The following is a 19,994-nucleotide window of genomic DNA, read 5'->3' on the forward strand; positions in this document are numbered from 1 at the left end:
AAATGAATAGGTGCTGCCACCCAGTGGGACTGGGATGTATCTGCCATCAGAACTTCACAAGAGGCATGTTCCAATGACATGAAATCCTTTTGGATCATGTTGTGCTTGAAGGTGTCTACACTCAAGTGCCAAGACCGGATGTATCAATGACGAGTTGACAAATGTCACACCTGCCTGAGAGAATAACAATGACATGTATAGTAGTACAAGACAGAAATGACGATAAACACTTATTCAAAGAGGAAGTCATTTAATTTTCATGACATTTAAATCATATTATTTCATTTTCCCAATGTTCCACATAGCTCTTACTATTGAAATGTAGCTAGCCTTTACAAAATAAGAACAAGCTCTGACGTAATAGGATGTCCAGTCATTGAATTACTGCATCATTCCTTTATACAGAAAAATGAGTAATAGATTTATACATTTACATAATTTCCTTCTGTTCTTTATAAAAATTAAAATGACAATCTCTTAAAAGTTTCTATAATTTCCTCAGTAAAAATAAAACTTGTAGAAGTAGTGAGTGGTCTAGACAAGATGAAGCCTGAGAATTAGCTTATAAGACAGCGCAGATTTGATATAACTGGTGCGGCCTTGAAGTGTAAAAAGCCATGGTTGTTTGAGACAGTTATGTCAGATTGGCCATTCCTCTATCCACATCAACTCCAACTCATTCTCCATTGTAACCCAGATGGCGAAGCGTTCCCTCTGCATCAGAGATGACTAGAGGAGGGAGCAGGAATATGATGATGTAACAGTAGAGGAAGTGGTTATCAACTGGGAACAGTACTACATTGTGCACAGAGGTATGGAGACGATGTATATAACCAGGTTAGGATGTAACAAAACATTTTTAACAACTTAATGGTATGAGACTATATTTGTAACATATTCTAACTGATTTCACTACAGATCACATATGTTTCTGCAACAGCAGCTGGTATGTAACCAAGATAATGAGAATGTACACCAATGACCTTCTTGGTGTAGTAGGAGAGTTGTCTCTCTGTTCTAGTGACACCTGTCTAGATAAGTGTGCTATCAGTGCTACTTGACCATTGTTCACCTAACACCTTTTTTGCACTATTGGTTAGAGCTTGTAAGTAAGCATTTCACTGTAAGGTCTACACCTGTTGTATTCGGCGCACGTGACAAATAAACTTTGATTTGATTTGATCAATGCCACCACTGGGAGTTAAAATACTACTTAAGATAAATGTGCTTTGCAACAATATACACAGAAGGGAAAAAAACAACATTGCTGCCTTAACCAACTGATGGGAGACAAGCCTCATGAACCTCTAACTAGTATGTGATATGCACTCCATGATTCTAACAATCACAGATAATCTTGTTGCTGATGATGTGTGGTAGGAGGTTACAGTCTCTCTCCACTAGAGGGCATCCAATGCCTGAGAGAGTGACTTATGTGACCACATCAATCTCAGAGGTCGAGGAGTTACACAGGTTAAGGTTGGGGTGAGTAGGGAACAAGATAAATCATTAAAAACATGATATGTTATGACTGAAAGAGCAATGGCCACTGCCCACATTGTTATTAAAAGGCCAGACAACTTAAGTGTTCTTTGAGACACTGTAGCTAAAATCAAAATTCCATGTCTTTAAACGATATAACACATTCATTGCCGTTTAAAGCATTGCTGAAAACTCCACACATTTCCGTGGATTGCTTTCCCCTCCTCAGCATTACAGCATCAGGAATTACATGACAAACTAAAATTAAAACCTTTAGAGCCATTTTGGCCAAACAAACAAGATCAGTGGTGCGGAGATTATCATCACTATCAACATAATTATCCTTAATTTACATGTTTATTATGACTTACATTCTTTAAATGAACATCGGAGCCCTGAGAGAGCTCTGGCACAAGTGTGGGAAGCCCACTAAAGCATAGGACAGGATGTCAGAAGGCCTTTTGTATACACAAGCAATAGAACAAAAATGTTCCAAAGGCTTTCTCTCTCTTTTCAGCTTCAAACAGCCCCAGAAGCTGTTCCTAAAGCACTGGACCTGTCCAGAGTAGCCTTGCAACATGCCAGTACAAAACCCTATTTCCAGTCGGTTGTTTTCTTTCTTCTTCCTCTGCCTCCACAGACAGGCATCAGTGAGTCAGAGAAGGAGGACAGCAAAGCATCAGGTGCCGTAGGTCCCTTTCAGGCAGCAGTAGCATCTCAAAAATAACAGAAAGGGTATAATCATAGTTTATGTGCCTTCACATAAGACCTTATTTCATCTCTCTGCGCTCTCATCCATGTCCTCCTATTTCAAAGCCTTGCCTTGCCGTACAGTGTGATGAAGTTGATCGTTAAGGTCGCTCTGTGCAGTTGGGGATTTACTTTGAATATAGCCTCATATCCCCTGGATATGCTTCTGTAGAGGCAGGGGGCAGGGAGGCGGGGGAGTCTGTTGGTACAGCAGGGGTCAGATGCCAGTCTTGTCGCTGTAGAATGGTGTGACGTGGAACATGTAGCAGTGTGTACACACCCTAACGGACTTCACCTGGCCGTACCGCGGTAACGGGGCTGAGTGGGAGGAGCAGCGAGAGCAGAAGATCTGAAATGAGACGTAAAACAAACAAGGTATATTTGATTGTTTACCATTTATTTTACGTAGTACAATACTTAAAGAGATCTGTGCAGGTGTTTTGTGTTACCTTGCCACAGCTCCTACAGTGGTGCTTTCTGCGGATGACGGTGAAGGGGGCCTTACAGGTGATGCAGGAGTCACATTCCTCATCAGGAACCCAGTCTGGGGGATCTACAGGGGAAAAGCATAGGCACATTAATAGTGGTGCTTGTTTATTCATGCGTCACTGTGCATGCATGCATATGTGTGTATGTGATTTTTGAGGAGAAAGGGGAGGTGCTGACCTTCGAACTGTTCCTCCCGGGCCTTGGCTGCCAGCTCAGAGGAAGAGATGGTCTCCTGACAGAGAGCACAGTCCTCCAGCATGGCGCTGCGCAGCCCTGGACCTGCTGAACCACACAGAGCACAGCTGTGTCATAACCATGGTCATTCTGTCAGTATACAGTACATTACAGAATAACATACTGGGAGAAGTACACTAAGATCCTTGGCATTACTGCAAGTCAATATAAAGAGTCCCACCTTTCTGCTTGTCATTGTCCCCCTGTTCAGAGGTAGCCATGACTTCAAACAGTGTCTTCAGAATGCTTCGAAGGTCAGCCGCGTAGTTTGTCTGCAGTTGGTCAGCAACACCTGGGGGTCAAGAGGAACCAGTGAGATGCAAAAAAAACTGTGGTGCAAATGTGGTACATGTGATAAGAGCAAAGCCCAGTAGGCTAATGTATTGTGGAACACAGTGTAAAACCTTTGGAGTTTAGCTTATTAGGATCCCTATTAGCTACTGCACATGCAGCAGCTACTCTTCCCGTGGTCCACATAAAACGCACAAATTCATTACAAAGTACTATATATTGGAAAGACACCAAGGGACAAAAAAAATACTATTTACACACTATTCATATATACAGTTAAATTAGATCTATAGAGAGAGGAGAGGATGTGATACAAGATGTTTTTTATCTTTATTTTTGCCTGAGCAACCTCTGGTGGCAGAGCATTCCAAGATGGCATGCCTCTATACATAACTGAGTCAGGCATTCAATCTGTTTTCGGTTTGGGTACCGTGAAGAAACCCATAGTGGTGTGTCTGGTGGAGTATGGATGTCTGTTTGAAGTGTATGCAAATAGATTATACAAGTGTTTAGGCATTTCTGTCATACTTTCCAGGTCTATACCCAAACAGTTTGAACTTCTAATTTTAAAAATTAACCTCTCCAGAAATAAGTCTTTCACTGTTGCCGCCTGCTATCGACCCCCCTCCGCTCCCAGCTGTGCCCTGGACAACATTTGTGAATTGATCGCCCCCCATCTAGCTTCAGAGTTCGTTCTGTTAGGTGACCTAAACTGGGATATGCTTAACACCCCGGCAGTCCTACAATCTAAGCTAGATGCCCTCAATCTAACACAAATTATCAAGGAACCCACCAGGTACAACCCTAAATCCGTAAACATGGGCCCTCATAGACATTATCCTGACCAACTTGCCCTCCAAATACACCTCCGCTGTTTTCAATCAGGATCTCAGCGATCACTACCTCATTGCCTGTATCCGCTATGGGTCCGCTGTCAAACGACCCCTCATCACTGTCAAACGCTCCTTAAAACACTTCTGCGAGCAGGCCTTTCTAATCGACCTGGCCCGGGTATCCTGGAAGGATATCGACCTCATCCCGTTAGTCGAGGATGCCTGGTCATTCTATATAAAATAATTTCCTCACCATCTTAGATAAGCATGCCCCGTTCAAAAAATGCAGAACTAAGAACAGATATAGCCCTTGGTTCACTCCAGACCTGACTGCCCTTGACCAGCACAAAAACATCCTGTGGCGGACTGCACTAGCATCGAATAGTCCCCACGATATGCAACTGTTCAGGGAAGTCAGGAACCAATACACAGTCAGTCAGGAAAGCAAAGGCTAGCTTTTTCAAGCAGAAATGCGCATCCTGTAGCTCTAACCCCAAAAAGTTTTGGGACACTGTAAAGTCCATGGAGAACAAGAGCACCTCCTCCCAGCTGCCCACTGCACTGAGGCTAGGTAACACGGTCACCACTGATAAATCCATGATAATCTAAAATTTCAATAAGCATTTCTCAACGGCTGGCCATGCCTTCCTCCTGGCTACTCCAACCCCGGCCAACAGCTCCGCCTCCCCCGCAGCTACTCGCACAAGCCTCCCCAGCTTCTCCTTCACCCAAATCCAGACAGCAGATGTTCTGAAAGAGCTGCAAAACCTGGACCCGTACAAATCAGCTGGGCTAGACAATCTGGACCCTCTCTTTCTAAAACTCTCTGCCGCCATTGTTGCAACCCCTAGTACCAGCCTGTTCAACCTCTCTTTCGTATCGTCCGCGATCCCTAAAGATTTGAAAGCTGCACCCTAGACCCAAACTGTTACAGACCTATATCCATCCTGCCCTGCCTATCTAAAGTCTTCGAAAGCCAAGTTAATAAACAGATCACTGACCATTTCGAATCCCACCGTACCTTCTCCGCTGTGCAATCCGGCTTCCGAGCCGGTCACGGGTGCACCTCAGCCACGCTCAAGGTACTAAACGATATCATAACCGCCATCGATAAAAGACAGTACTGTGTGCAGCCGTCTTCATCGACCTGGCCAAGGCTTTCGACTCTGTCAATCACCGTATTCTTATCGGCAGACTCAACAGCCTTGGTTTTTCTAATGACTGCCTCGCCTGGTTCACCAACTACTTTGCAGACAGAGTTCAGTGTGTCAAATCGGAGGGCATGTTGTCCGGACCTCTGGCAGTCTCTATGGGGGTACCACAGGGTTACATTCTCGGGCCGACTCTTTTCTCTGTATATATCAATGATGTCGCTCTTGCTGCGGGAGATTCCCTGATCCACCTCTACGCAGACGACACCATTCTGTATACTTCTGGCCCTTCCTTGGACACTGTGCTAACTAACCTCCAAACGAGCTTCAATGCCAAACAACACTCCTTCCGTGGCCTCCAACTGCTCTTAAACGCTAGTAAAACCAAATGCATGCTTTTCAACCGTTCGCTGCCCGCACCCGCCCGCCCGACTAGCATAACCACCCTGGACGGTTCCGACCTAGAATATGTGGACAACTATAAATACCTAGGTGTCTGGCTAGACTAAACTCTCCTTCCAGACTCATATTAAACATCTCCAATCCAAAATCAAATCTAGAATTGGCTTTCTATTTCGCAACAAAGCCTCCTTCACTCACGCCGCCAAACTTACCCTAGTAAAACTGACTATCCTACCGATCCTCGACTTCGGCGATGTCATCTACAAAATAGCTTCCAATACTCTACTCAGCAAACTGGATGTAGTCTATCACAGTGCCATCCGTTTTGTTACCAAATCACCTTATACCACCCACCACTGCGACCTGTATGCTCTAGTCGTCTGGCCCTCGCTACATATTCGTCGCAGACCCACTGGCTCCAGGTCATCTATAAGTCTATGCTAGGTAAAGCTCCGCCTTATCTCAGTTCACAATAACAACACCCACCCGTAGCACACGTTCCAGCAGGTATATCTCACTGATCATCCCCAAAGCCAACACCTCATTTGGCCGCCTTTCCTTCCAGTTCTCTGCTGCCAGTGACTGGAACGAATTGCAAAAATCGCTGAAGTTGGAGACTTTTATTTCCCTCACCAACTTTAAACATCAACTATCTGAGCCGATCGCTGCAGCTGTACATAGTCCATCTGTAAATAGCCCACCCAATCTACCTACCTCATCCCCATACTGTTTTTATTTTGTTTACTTTTCTGCTCTTTTGCACACCAGTATCTCTACCTGCACATCATCATTTGCTCATTTATCACTCCAGTGTTAATCTGCTAAATCGTAATTATTCGCTCCTATGTCCTATTTATTGCCTACCTCCTCATGCCTTTTGCACACACTGTATATAGACTTTCTTTTTTCTACTGTGTCATTGACTTGTTTATTGTGTTATTGGCTTGTTTATTGTTTACTCCATGTGTAACTCTGTGTTGTTGTCTGTGTCACACTGCTTTGCTTTATCTTGGCCAGGTCGCAGTTGTAAATGAGAACTTGTTCTCAACTAGCCTACCTAGTTAAATAAAGGTGAAAAAAAAAAATCCAACACACACGTTTCCTAGTCAATTTCTCCTCAACCATGAAAAACGATCATGCATGTTGTTGAAGTTTGTTCTTTGTGTGCAGTTAAGGGCAAGGCGTGCTGCTTTGTTTTGAGCCCGCTGCAGTTTTACAAGGTCTTTCTTTGCTGCACCTGACCATATTACCGTACAGTAATCAAGATGGGACAAGATCAGAGCCTGAACAATTAGTTGATCTGTGTGTCAAAAACACAGAACATATTTTTATAACAGACCTACCTCTCCCCATCATCACAGCAACTTTGTCAATATGACTTGACCATGATAACTGACTATCCAATGTTACTCCTAGGACTTCAACTTCTTCAACTTGTTCAATGTTCACACCCTTTATGTCAAACTCCAGTTGAGGTTGAGGTCTAAGAGGAAGGTTTTAGATGTATTTAAGACCAGTTATTTGGTCATTACCCATTCTGACACTGACTGTAACTCCTTGCTAAGAGTCTCAGTGAGCTCACTGGCTGTGGGTGCTGATATGTAGTCATCAGCCTACATAGTCATTTTAGCTTCTTGTAAGACAAGCAGCAAAACATTTGTCATAAATAGAGAAGCACTATGGGGTGGAGTGAAGAGGAGTGAAGAGGAGTGCATACTGGTTAAGCAACAAAAGCATGATTTCATTGTCTTTCAGAGTAAAAAGAAAGAAAAACATGAGAAACAGACTGATTTACCCCATCAAACCACAGCTATACCCTTGGAGAGTAATATCCTTGGACAGATAGTCATACCCTCAGAGAGAGAGCGAGAGAGTGTGTCATACCCGATATGCAGACGAAGAGGCGGTGGATGAGGTCACTGCTGCTGTGGAAGCGCGAGCGAATCTTGTTCCTGGCGGCCATCTTAGCAGCCTGCAGGGCCAGCTGGATCTCATGGTGGTCCAGATCCTCTGACGTCCCTGAGCTCGTGGTTAGACTGCTGACAGGGCTGGAGGAGAGAGGGGAAGCGCACGTGCAAGAGAGAGAGTGAGAACGGGAGAGAGAGATCCAGTGAAGGGAGAGGGAGGATGGAGGGAGAGAGGAGGTACTGTCATATTGTCATTCTTATAAACACAGAGAGACTGTTCACCAGCATATTGTGTACTGTACTTGAATATGCATCGTACTATAGGGGTTTTGGTTGATTTCAATCTCAAAGTGAGTGAAATAGAGATGAGCAAGGGTTATAGTAATAACATAAGCTGTAACATGGGGATGTACAAAACAGAAACACACACACGGCCAGTGGTTACCTGGCTGTGTAAGCACTGCTGGACAGACTACATGTGGTGACAGACACACTCTCACAGTCACTACTGGAGACTGAGCTGAGAGGAGAGTCCTGAAAAAAACTGGGAATAAATCATTAAATAAAATAATAAACCGATAACATATGGGCAACATAAAACGGGATCTGTGAACATTATGATAGGCACAAAAGTAACATAAAGCCAAGTGCAATTACAACTAGAACATAAAACAACAAGTGGATGACAAGATCTGGGTTCAATTAGCCAGAGAGACGTGGAGGAAGTTTGCTTTCCACTGATATGTAAATGACTGTTGTTGAGGCCTACCTGCTGTGAAGGGGAGCGCTGATAATACATCACCCAAACACACACCTCTAGTACATATGCTCATACCTAGTGTTCTTCCTGCTCTCTTCCTTGGACTCCCCGTCTGTCTCTCTGGTTCCCGTCCTGTCCCTTCCCCCGCTGGCCTGAGGCCTCCTCACTGTCCTCCACTGGTGGACACAGGGCTCTGGGGCTCCCCTTACTCCATTGGGGCTGCTGTCCTGGCCCAGGCCCTGCTGAGATCCCGGGGCCACCACCACCAGGCACTTGTCACAGCGCTGGTCCCCTTCCTCCTCCCCTGGAGGAGGCTCTAAGGAGCAGCGGGAGGAGGGGGGCGTCAGCTGGGGGGGAGAGTCCCCCTTCCTATGTAAGTTGTGTCCTGAGGAGGCCAGGCGACAGGCAGAGGACTGGATGACAGAGCTGTGTGGCGGATGGGGCTTGCAGTGTTTGTCCAACCCCAGGTCCATCCCCAGCCCTGTGTTGTCCATGGTGAGGGCGTCATCATGGCCGTCTTCACAGCTGCCGCAGCAGACACAGGAGTTGAGCAGGCAGTGGGTGGCCACCAGGGGGCCGCAGGGCTCTGTAGCTGAGGAGGAGGGGGGGCGGGGCAGGAGCAGCTTGTCCACAGCCAGCTCAGTCAGGCTGGGGGAGCCGGGGTTGAAGATGACCGTGGCCGAGAGCTTCATCCCTCCCATACGGTGTGCAATGACTTCAGCAGTCTCGCCTCCCTCCAGGCCCACCTCCCAGCCGTTAGTGTAGGGCAAGGGCTCCAGGCCGGGGGTGGGGGCTGGTCGCTTGGTGTTTGGGCACTGTGGGGGCAGGTTTTGGGGCTGCTGGGACGGATCTGACTGAGCATCAGTGGACCAGCCATTCCTGGTTGAGTCTGTCAGGGGGCCAGGTCTGCGGGGCTGAGGCAAGGAGGGCTGAGGGGCTTTGGAAGGCGAGGTCAAACGGCTGCTGGTTACAATGTCCCCTCCTGCGTCCAGGTCCTCCATGAAGAAGACTCTGTCCTCCTCCTCATGGTAGAGACCTGTCCTTCCCCGGCCCACCAGGAACCGGAGGGGGGAGGCCTCGGTGCTGGAGCCCCCGCTGGAGCCCCCTCTGTTGGGGTGGTGGGCCGGGGACTGGCCCTGGCTGGGAGGGGACAGCAGCGTGGACATCTCATCCCCCACACGGTACACCATCATGTTGAGCTGTTCGATCTCCTCCTCATCATATTGCATGGAGCAGGCCAGGTCTGCCTCCTCCACCTCCTCACACAGAGAACCCTGCTCCTTTGCCCGCTTCACCTCCTCCCACTCCCTGTCCTCCTCCTCCTGGATGTGGGAGGTGCACAGAGACAGCACCTCCTGTTGCTGCATTCTCTCCTCCTCGCTCCCCTCCTCACCAGTGTCGCTGGTGGGGCTGCTGGATGAAGGGAGGTCTGGGGCGATAGTGGGGGTTGGGGTGGGTGTGGGGGGGCACTCGGGGACCAAGGGGAACTCCCCGTCCTGAGAGATACAAAGGCTCCGCTCCAGCGTCAACAACTCCTCCTCTGACAGGGTCTGCAGCAGATCCCTATGGGAATAACACAACCTTAACAACATACTTACCAACCTAAAATGATCACTCAATGAGGATGGTAGTGGCCCATGACCTTTAGATTGTTTGCCCAGGTTCTTGAGACTGATGTTCAAAAGATTGTTGTGAATGACAGAGCTATTTTCTATGATTAAATACAGAGGACAATCTATATGTGTATCCTCTTAACGGTACCTGATCTTCTTCAGTAAAGTGCGAAAAGGCCGGAGGAGCTCAGACATGTCCTCTGGTTTCCTATCCAAGTTGAGTGGACCTTCACCGTACACCACTAGACCACTGAGGGAGAGACAGGGGGATTATAAAATGTTATTAGTATCAGAGAGTTCTAGGAAGAAGAGGAAGATGGAGACAGGAGAAAACACTTACCACACAATGGCTAGTCTGGGGATTGTAAACATCAGAGCGGGTTCATAGTCATCGATCATGTCTTGGCTGAGATAGCCCAGCTTGAGCGCCCTGAAACAAAAACAACAAAGATGAGAGGATGTGAAATAATATTGGCCAACCATTTAAAAAATGTACTAAACCCTGTATCTCCTGTGACATCACTCGTCTCTATTCCTCTGTTCCTCCCCATACAACTCACCTATCCACAGTCTCACAGAAGAGCACAATCACCTCCTGCTGAACATAGTATTCTTTGGGAGACTTCACAGGCACCATGGCTGACACATAGCTGACAGAAGAGGAGATCGAAGGAATTGTGTAAAAAAAATACGTAAATACAGTCAAATATGTTGTTGTTGATGATGTCCAAAAGCTAAAGATGTTGATGTCCTATAGCTACCTGAGCTCAAACTCAGCAAAGAGGCTGTCGAAGTGGCGTAGTGCGTCCCTCATGCGGTCGGTGTATAAGTTGAGGTCTCTGAGGGCCTGGTCTCTCGTGATGTTTCGGACTTCCTCCAGGCTATGGGTCAGGTCCTTGGCTAGAGGCCTCATGGCCATGCTCTCTATCTCCCTGTTCATGATGATGGAGCCTGCAGCCAGACACTACACACAGAGATGGAGAGAGAAGGGAATGACTTGTGTTATTTAACAGTTCTCTTTCAAGTATTTGTTTCTGTATTTCACTTATGGGATCCAGCGTATTCGTCTGAAGCCTTTATTACACTACGCCAGTCATGATTGGCTGAACGTCGAGACGTGTGCGTCGGGGAGGGTGTCCCTCCTACCCTATAAAAGGTCCAACGCAGCGTCTCTGAGTCATTCAAACACCTCCTCTCGCTTTTCATCAGAAAGCTTACCATTTTCCAGAACTAGCTAAACTGTACACAGACGTGGTCTTACAACTCGCTCGCCAGGCGGATGTGTGCAAACGCGCTGCGAATAAACTGGTGATTCCCTGGCCCAATGCAGTAGCAGAGAAAACCATGTCTCGCTAAGAGGGTAAGAGGCTACCCAAAGCCAAACTGGCAGCCAGGCAATTACTACTAGTCTTCCCAGAATGCCTGGAGGAGGTTACCCGTACCTGGAGTACACCTTTCTCCTCCAAGAACCCTGTCCAATGTGGGTCGGTGTTGGACTATGTTGACATGGCGGGGATTGGGCTGGCCCACATGCCCCCCATCAAACCCCTGGTGGCTTCCCATCTACACCCCAGCCAGAAGTCCTCCGTGACCTCGACTGGCCCCACCTTACCAACCAAGTATGAGCGCTTCCAGTCCACTGTGACAGAGAAGGTCTACAGACACCACTCGGTGTCTGTAGACCGTGGATAGATTGAGCCATCAAGCCCTCTCCTGGGATATCATGAGCCCCATCACTATTATTATTCCCCGCAACCCTACCACCGCTCCCCCAATTGGAGTAAACTAATAAACACTTCTGCTTTTACCTTCAATTTATACATCTTATACCTATTTTACAGACACAGACTACTTTATAATAGTTCTCTCTTGTTTGTTCTTAGTCCTTCCTCTATTTCTGTTGTCCATCCAATTTTATTTCCACTTGTAACTGTGCTATTTCACAAAAGCTCCGCACCTATACACATTTCACAGATCCCGTATGCCCTACATTGTTTATCTTGTTATTAGTCCCACCCTTCAGTTCCACTCAACCCTTCCCATCTATCTTCCAACATCATCCATTTCGGATTTTTATTTGCCATATATTTTTCAACTGTGCTGTGATGCTTCACAAAAGATTTGAACCTTCCTATTCTCATAGCTTCTACAGATTGTAAATTAAAAATAAACATTTTTGCTAAAATAATTATTATATTATTGATTGATTGACTATGGCTTTTCAAATCCCCCAGTATTGCTATCTGTAGCGTTAGTTCTAGGCAAATGTTGCAATTCTTCAGCCATTCCTGGACCTGTGACCAAAAACGAGCTACATATGGACAATACCAAAATAAATGATCTAATGACTCTGCCTCCTCACAACAGAATCTGCAGAGCTGGGAAGATTGTATACCCCATATATATAACATTCTATTAGTTGCAAGAATTTTGTACAGTAATTTAAATTGAAAAATTCGAAGTTTTGAATCCGGCGTTGTTTTGCGTATCAATTCATAAACCATGTGCCATGGAATGGGTACATCGAAAATCTCTTCCCAACTATTTTGCAATTTATATGGCACAGCTGTCAGTTTTTTGGTCCTTAAATGAAATTGGTATATGTTTTTATTTATCACACTTTTCTTTAACCATTTATGTTCTTTAATACAGGGCCGACATACAAGTTCCTTACTTTTTTCCCCTTCTACTTGCCTCTTCCATTTTTGTGGTAATGCTGCAATTAATTGGTTGTAATTTTGGGTAGAGCAGACATTTCCATATGTCTGTGTTAGCTGCATGTGTGACATAACTCCACCAGTCCTATTTATGATATCATTCACAAAAATTATACCTTTTTTAAACATTTCTTCGATAAATACGTTTTTTTTATCAATTACTATATTTGAATTTAACCCAGCCCCATCACTCTTCCTGACGCCTGGACAGCGGCTTTAAGTAGACGCAGGTTGAGGTCTGTGGCAATACAGATCTCATCCCACAGAACCGGGTCCAGTGTGACCGCTAGCTCCTCCTGTAGCTCAGCCTGGTATGCCGAGAGCATGGAGGCGGTGCTGAGAGCCCTCACCGCTTTCGCGACCAGGTCTATCCACGGTGTCTAGCCTAGCGATGTCCCCATCGCCAGAGAGGCGAGAACGGCCTCCCCCAAGCGCAGTTTTATCTCCTCCACAATCCTGAGTTTGTTCCAGGGTGCAAGTTCCCAGGCACCTCAGTGTTCTTTCAGGCGTACCGGGTCCAAGTCGGTGATCACAGAGTACAGCCCTAAGAGGAGAAGAGACGATGTTCAGGTGGATGCTCCTACAAGGCCCCCCTCTTGTCTAACAAACACTCCTCAATGTCAGTTCACATAAAAAAAATGGAACACTCGCGCAACTAGGCTACAGGCCAAGGGCGCAGTCAGACATGTTGTTTTTCACAAAATCAAAAACAAACAGGATGCCTCCCTATAACGCCACCAGAGGGAGCTACCACTCCTTCTGTGGTGATAGGCAACATAAGCGCTCTCCCGCTACGAACCAGCCGGACATACGCAGTGCTGCACCATCTATGGGGGGAAGCCCGGTCAGCCCTCTCGTGGAGCGGAGAGAGAACTGGTTGGCATGCGCAGTGTCAAACTGGGTACAGGGCACGATAGACAGGGGATACAGACTAGAATTCGCTGTCACCCCGCCTCAATTCAATGGAATCATATACACTCAGGAATCAGCGTGTGTTCTCAGGAATCATCGTGTGTACTCCGGGAGGAAATCACATCGCTAATAGGGAAAAGGGCAATGAGAATTGTTCCTCCCGAGCAAAGCCACTGCGGTTTTTACTCAAGATATTTCCAGGTTCAAAAAAGGGGGGCGGCATACGCCCGATCCTAGATCTACGTGTTCTGAACAGGCACATGAGAAAGTACACGTTCAGAATGTTGAAACACACTGCTCTGCTACGTTCTGTGTGACCAGGCGATTGGTTCGTATTCGTCGACCTGAAGGACGCTTACTTTCACATCTCAATATACCCTCCTCACAAGAAATTTCTCAGATTCGCTTTTCTGGGACTCCCTTTCGGACTCTCACTGTCACCTCATGTCTTTACGAAGTGTACCGAGGCAGCCATAGCCCCACTCAGAGAGAGGGGCATTTGGCTGATGATGTAAAGTTGAAGTCGGAAGTTTACATACACCTTAGCCAAATACATTTAAACTCAGTGTCACAATTCCTGACATTTAATCCAAGTAAAAATTCCCTGTCTTAGGTCAGTTAGGATCACCACTTTATTTTAAGAATGTGAAATGTCAGAATAATAGTAGAGAGAATGATTTATTTCAGCTTTTATTTCTTTCATCACATTCCCAGTGGGTCAGAAGTTTACATACACTCAATTAGTATTTGGTAGCATTGCCTTTAAATTGTTTAACTTGGGTCAAACGTTTCGGGTAGCTTCCCACAATAAGTTGGGTGAATTTTGGCCCATTCCTCCTGACAGAGCTAGTGTAACTGAGTCAGTTTTGTAGGCCTCCTTGTTCGCACAAGCTTTTTCAGTTCTGCCCACAAATTTTCTTTAGGATTGAGGTCAGGGCTTTGTGATGGCCACTCCAATACCTTGACTTTGTTGTCCTTAAGCCATCTTGACTTTGTTGTCCTTAAGTCAACTTTGGAAGTATGATTGGGGTCATTGTCCATTTGGAAGACCTGTTTGCGACCAAGCTTTAACTTCCTGACTGATGTCTTGAGATGTTGCTTCAATATATCCACATAATTTTCCTTTTTCATGATGGCATCTATTATGTGAAGTGCACCAGTCCCTCCTGCAGCAAAGCACCCCCACAACATGATGCCGCCACCCCCGTGCTTCCCTCCAAACATAACGATGGTCATTATGGCCAAACAGTTCAATTTTTGTTTCATCAGACCAGAGGACATTTCTCCAAAAAGTACGATCTTTGTCCCCATGTGCCGTTGCAAACCGTAGTCTGGCTTTTTATGGCGGTTTTGGAGTAGTGGCTTCTTCCTTGCTGAGCGGCCTTTCAGGTTATGTCGATATAGGACTTGTTTTACTGTGGATATAGATACTTTTGTACCTGTTTCCTCCAGCATCTTCACAAGCTCCTTTGCTGTTGTTCTGGGTTTGATTTGCACTTTTCGCACCAAAGTACGTTCATCTCTAGGAGACAGAAGGCGTCTCCTTCCTGAGTCAATCAGAAGCTTCTAAAGCCATGACAATCTGGAATTTTCCAAGCTGTTTAAAGGCACAATCAACTTAGTGTATGTAAACTTCTGACCCACTGGAATTGTGATACAGTGAATTATAAGTGAAATAATCTGTCTGTAAACAATTGTTGGAAAAATTACTTGTGTCATGCACAAAGTAGATGTCCTAACCGACTTGCCAAAACTATAGTTTGTTAACAAGAAATTTATGGAGTGGTTGAAAAACGAGTTTTAATGACTCCATTCTAAATGTATGTAAACTTCCGACTTCAACTGTAGATAGATAATTGTCTGTTGTGCACACAATCGAGACAAGAGGTCTTAGAACACAGTCAGCTACTATTGGAACACCTGGCATCGCTAGGTTTCAGAATAAACACAGTAAAGAGCGTTTTGATTCCCACGCAATCTCTTTCATAGGTTTAATCCTAGATTCGGTATCATTCAAAGCTCGCCTTTCAGTGAAACGTATAAGAACATTCCAATTTTGCCTAGCACTGTTTCTCAGAGGGAACCTAGTCTCTTTCAAAACATGCCTGAGGCTGCTAGGTTTGATGGCATCGGCTTTAGTAGTCATCCCATTAAGAATATGAGAGGGTTTCAATGCTGGGTCTCTTCTCTAGGTCTGAGCCCAATATGTCACAAACATCACATGTACAGATCTCCATAGACTGCATGGTAGCACTACACTTCTGGAAACACCAGACATAAACTGCTTGGAGCTCCTTACAGTGTCCCCAGCATTAAAGTTGTTCCTCCCATTTCTGGTGGGTCGTCATGTTCTAGTCAGAACAGACAATACCACTGTCGTGGCTTACATAAATAAGGGGAACTGCGATTCCCTCACTTACACACACTGATTATGTGGAGCAGTGTGCATCCCCAGTCACTGAGAGCTACTCATGTACCAGGAGTACTGAATCTGGGGCCAGATTTACTTTCCAGGGGGAACCCTCTATACGGAGAGTGGAAGCTCCACCCAGAGGTAGCCAATCAGGTTTGGATGCACTTCGGCATTCCAGCAGTGGATCTTTATGCATCAATGGAGAATACTCAGTGTCCAATGTTCTTTTCCCCCGAGGGATCGGGATGCACCGATGGGAGTGGACGCATTGGCGCATGAGTGCCCACGCGTCCTCCTGTATACATTCCCCCACAGGCCCTGATTTCCCCCACCCTAGCCAGGGAGCAGAAGAAGGGTCTATCTCGCATACTAATAGCGCCACATTGGCCAGAGAAACACTGGCTAGCAGAGATCACTCTACTATGCGGCCATCCGTGGCCCCTCCCCCTGAGTCGGGACCTACTATGCCAGGCGCGAGGGGAGATTTCCCATCCTCACCCGGAATGGTTGGCACTCTGGGCCTGGCCCGTGAACGGTTCAACTTGAACACTGTCGGGCTTCCCCAAAATGTAATTTTGACTATTTAGAGTGCTAGAGTGCCACGGCTGTTGAAGGAAGAGGACCACGGTGCAGCGCGGTAAGCGTACATTTTATTTTATTTGAAAAGACGCCGAACAAAACAATAAACACTACAAAACAAACCGTGAAGCTAAAGGCTATGTGCCATAAACAAAGTAAACTTCCCACAAAGACAGGTGGGAAAAAGGGATACCTAAGTATGGTTCTCAATCAGAGACAACGATAGACAGCTGTCCCTCATTGAGAACCCTACCCGGCCAAAACATAAAAATACAAATAATAGAACATAGAATACCCACCACAAATCACACCCTGACCAAACCAAATAGAGACATAAAAAGGATCTCTAAGGTCAGGACGTGACATGGAGCCTCATCCACCAGGTCCCTTTGTAATTGTAAATGGCGCGTGTTTGATGAATGGTGCACTAAATCAGACAGTGCCATTCCAGTGCTCTGCCCCTGTAATCCTGTCATTTCTACAGGAAATATTAGAAAAAGGAAATGCTTTTTCCACTATTAAGGTATATCTAGCAGCTATTTCGGTTTGTCATGTGGGTTTTGGGAGCACGACAGTGGGGTAACACCCCCTTGTCACCCGTTTTATGAAGGGTGCCCATCGTTTGCATCCGGTGTCCAAACAGCTTGCCCCGTCATGGGATTTATCAATTGTTTTGGATGCTCTATGCCAACAGCCTTTTGAGCCCCTGGATTAGGTGGAACTGAAGATGATTTCATTTAAGACCGCGCAATTAATAGCATTGGCCTCCGCCAAGCATGTAAGTGACATTCACACATTCTCAGTGCACTCGTCATGTGCACAATTTGCACCCGGTAACAATAGCACCCGCAATATCATTGCGGCCTAACCCCACCTTTACCCCTAAGATTATTAACCCATCTTTGAAATGTGTCTTCCCCTTGAGCTGGTAGCTTTTTATCTCTCACTGTTTTCCTCTCCGGTACATCAACGGTTGCATATGTTGTGCCCAGTATGCGCATCTACATTAACAGGACTAAGGGATTTAAATTGTTTGTTTCATGGGCGAAACCTCACACAGGTAAAGCGCTCACTAAACAATGCCTCTCCCACTGGACAGTGGGGCTATCGCTTTTGCCAACACAAGTAAGGGTCTTCAGTCTCCTGCTGGCCTACGGGCTCATTCCACTAGAGGAATGGCTACGTCCTGGGCTTTATTTAAAGGCGTATCTATGCAAGATATTTGCTCAGCAGCGAGTTGGGCTTCGCCTCATTCATTTGCAAAATTTTATAGGCTTGATGTCACTGCACCGACCCTGGCGCATACTGTTTTACGTGTAGGATCTTCTGAGGGGCAAAGCCCATGTGTGTGATATATTGCACAGGGCAGTCGGTTGTCAGGATAAGCTTGTCTGGCAATACGTGAGTCAGTATATATATATTTTTAAATATTTTTATTTAACCTTTATTTAACTAGGCAAGTCAGTTAAGAACAAATTGTTATTTACAATGACGGCCTACCGGGGAACAGTGGGTTAACTGCCTTGTTCAGAGACAAAATGACAGATTTTTACCTTGTCAGCTCGGGGATTCGATCCAGCAACCTTTCAGTTACTGGCCCAACGCTCTAACCACTAGGCTACCTGCTGCCCCTTACATCACATAAGTGAACTACCGAAACGAATACTTGAAAGAGAACTTTAAGTTACGACCGCAACCCCGGTTCTCTGATATTATGAGTGAGGTATTTCACCAGACCACCCCCTCCTTGCATGAGCGAGGAAGAGGTGGTGCATATTTTTGAATGACTCAGAGACACTGCGCTGAACTTTTTATAGGGTAATAGGGACACCCTTCCCCGACGCACACGTCTCGATATCCAGCCAATCATGGCTGGCGTAGTGTAATAAAGGCTTCAAACGAATAGGCTGGAGGAGTATCCCATAAGTGAAATACCTCACTCATACTATCAGAGAACCGGGGTTACGGTCGTAACCTAAAGTTATTTATCTAGGTTAGTCTCATTAAGACTTGTTGTCTATGTGCAACTGATTAACACAAGGAATAATGAGTTAGGCTATATAACGATACACCTTTACATAGTGAGAACAGATAGGAAAAATGACAGTAAACGGGCATGACTTCTTTAAGAGTGCCTATAGTTATTGTGATGTGAGATGATACTGGAGGGCATACAGTACAGTACAGTACCTCAGCCCCAAACCACAGCTGTCCTGCAAGGTTGTCATGGCGAATCTCCTCTGGGAACTTGACACAGAAGTCTCTGTTGGCTCGGTCATCAGGGATACATTCATCCATGATCTGGTTGATAATGTTCAACACATTGTCCTGCAGACACATGGAGAGTGACAGGAAAAGAGATTGAATACATTTGTGAATAAACGTACTGAATGAAAAAGGGCAGTCAATATATTTTTTTCTGTTGGGTTAATGACTGGAAACAGAGCAAAAAAACACACATTTTCTAATAAATGTTACAAACTACCCCTGTAAAACCACTAACTAAATATCACCCTCTACATGTAGTGTCTTGAAGACATGTTCCGGACCTTTGGCGACTAGTAATTATTTTTTAAACTTCCCACTTTGGGCTGGATGTGTCAATGTGTAGTTAATATGCATAATCTATGAGCAGAATTACTCTTACCTCAATTTGCTACGAAATTCCTAGTTTGAAAGCTGTTTTTATGAAATCTGTGCTGCGCCATTTTCCCTACATTTTCCCGCACGTGGGCCAGCAACCTAGCAATTCAGTTCAACCAATTAGCTTCAGCCCCTCGCCATATGAGTGACAGCTAGCAATATGCACAAGATGCACCCACAGCAGAGCGAGAAAGAGAGCAATGACGTGGTGCACATACTGTACGTGACGTAGTATGCCATTTTCAGGGACCACTTTTTTTATTTATTTATTTTTATTTTACCTTTATTTAACTAGGCAAGTCAGTTAAGAACAAATTCTTATTTTCAATGACGGCCTAGGAACAGTGGGTTAACTGCCTGTTCAGGGGCAGAACGACAGATTTGTACCTTGTCAGCTCGGGGATTTGAACTTGCAACCTTTCGATTACTAGTCCAACGCTCTAACCACTAGGCTACCCTGCCGCCCCAACTTGCCATTTTCAGGGACCATTTTCGGGGCTACTTTCAAAACTACTGGCTAAAAAGGTATCCAACTGTGCCGGAGAATCCCTTTAAACAGGGAACAGGCCGAAAACAATTACAGGCCCATGCCCAGAACAGTCCCATTATAGCCCTCAGTCACATCTTAATTCCCCCTCAATAAAAAACACTAAACTAAATCCCATAATTGCAGCGGTGCACACACACTGGCACACACAGCGAGAGCTAATCAACAGCTTGTGTGGCGCTGGCATGTACAACAGTTATAACAATGAGTTACAATGAGCCTTTCACGCCTAGACTCCCTCTCTCTCTCTTTCTCTCTCTCTGTGTGCTGC

At 45.7% G+C, this 19,994-nt stretch overlaps 1 protein-coding gene across 1 annotated transcript in view; it reads right to left on the minus strand.

Annotated features, from left to right (window-relative positions):
* Nucleotides 1–240: 240 nt before the first annotated feature.
* The window catches only part of LOC120023652 (lateral signaling target protein 2 homolog), a 67,197-nt gene continuing 47,443 nt past the window's right edge, over nt 241–19,994 (minus strand). The window contains exons 3-14 of the mRNA XM_038967701.1: nt 18,724–18,861; nt 10,674–10,876; nt 10,473–10,562; nt 10,253–10,342; nt 10,061–10,162; nt 8,375–9,862; nt 7,985–8,083; nt 7,517–7,680; nt 3,137–3,247; nt 2,899–3,003; nt 2,682–2,785; nt 241–2,581 (exon numbers count right to left, since the gene is read on the minus strand). Of these exons, the coding sequence (XP_038823629.1) occupies nt 2,450–2,581; nt 2,682–2,785; nt 2,899–3,003; nt 3,137–3,247; nt 7,517–7,680; nt 7,985–8,083; nt 8,375–9,862; nt 10,061–10,162; nt 10,253–10,342; nt 10,473–10,562; nt 10,674–10,876; nt 18,724–18,861 (2,826 nt within the window). The 3' untranslated portion in view covers nt 241–2,449. The remainder of the gene's footprint in view (nt 2,582–2,681; nt 2,786–2,898; nt 3,004–3,136; nt 3,248–7,516; nt 7,681–7,984; nt 8,084–8,374; nt 9,863–10,060; nt 10,163–10,252; nt 10,343–10,472; nt 10,563–10,673; nt 10,877–18,723; nt 18,862–19,994) is intronic.

This window comes from Salvelinus namaycush, chromosome 28 (genome assembly GCF_016432855.1).
Source record: "Salvelinus namaycush isolate Seneca chromosome 28, SaNama_1.0, whole genome shotgun sequence".
In the NCBI taxonomy this organism is placed as follows: Eukaryota; Metazoa; Chordata; class Actinopteri; order Salmoniformes; family Salmonidae; genus Salvelinus; species Salvelinus namaycush.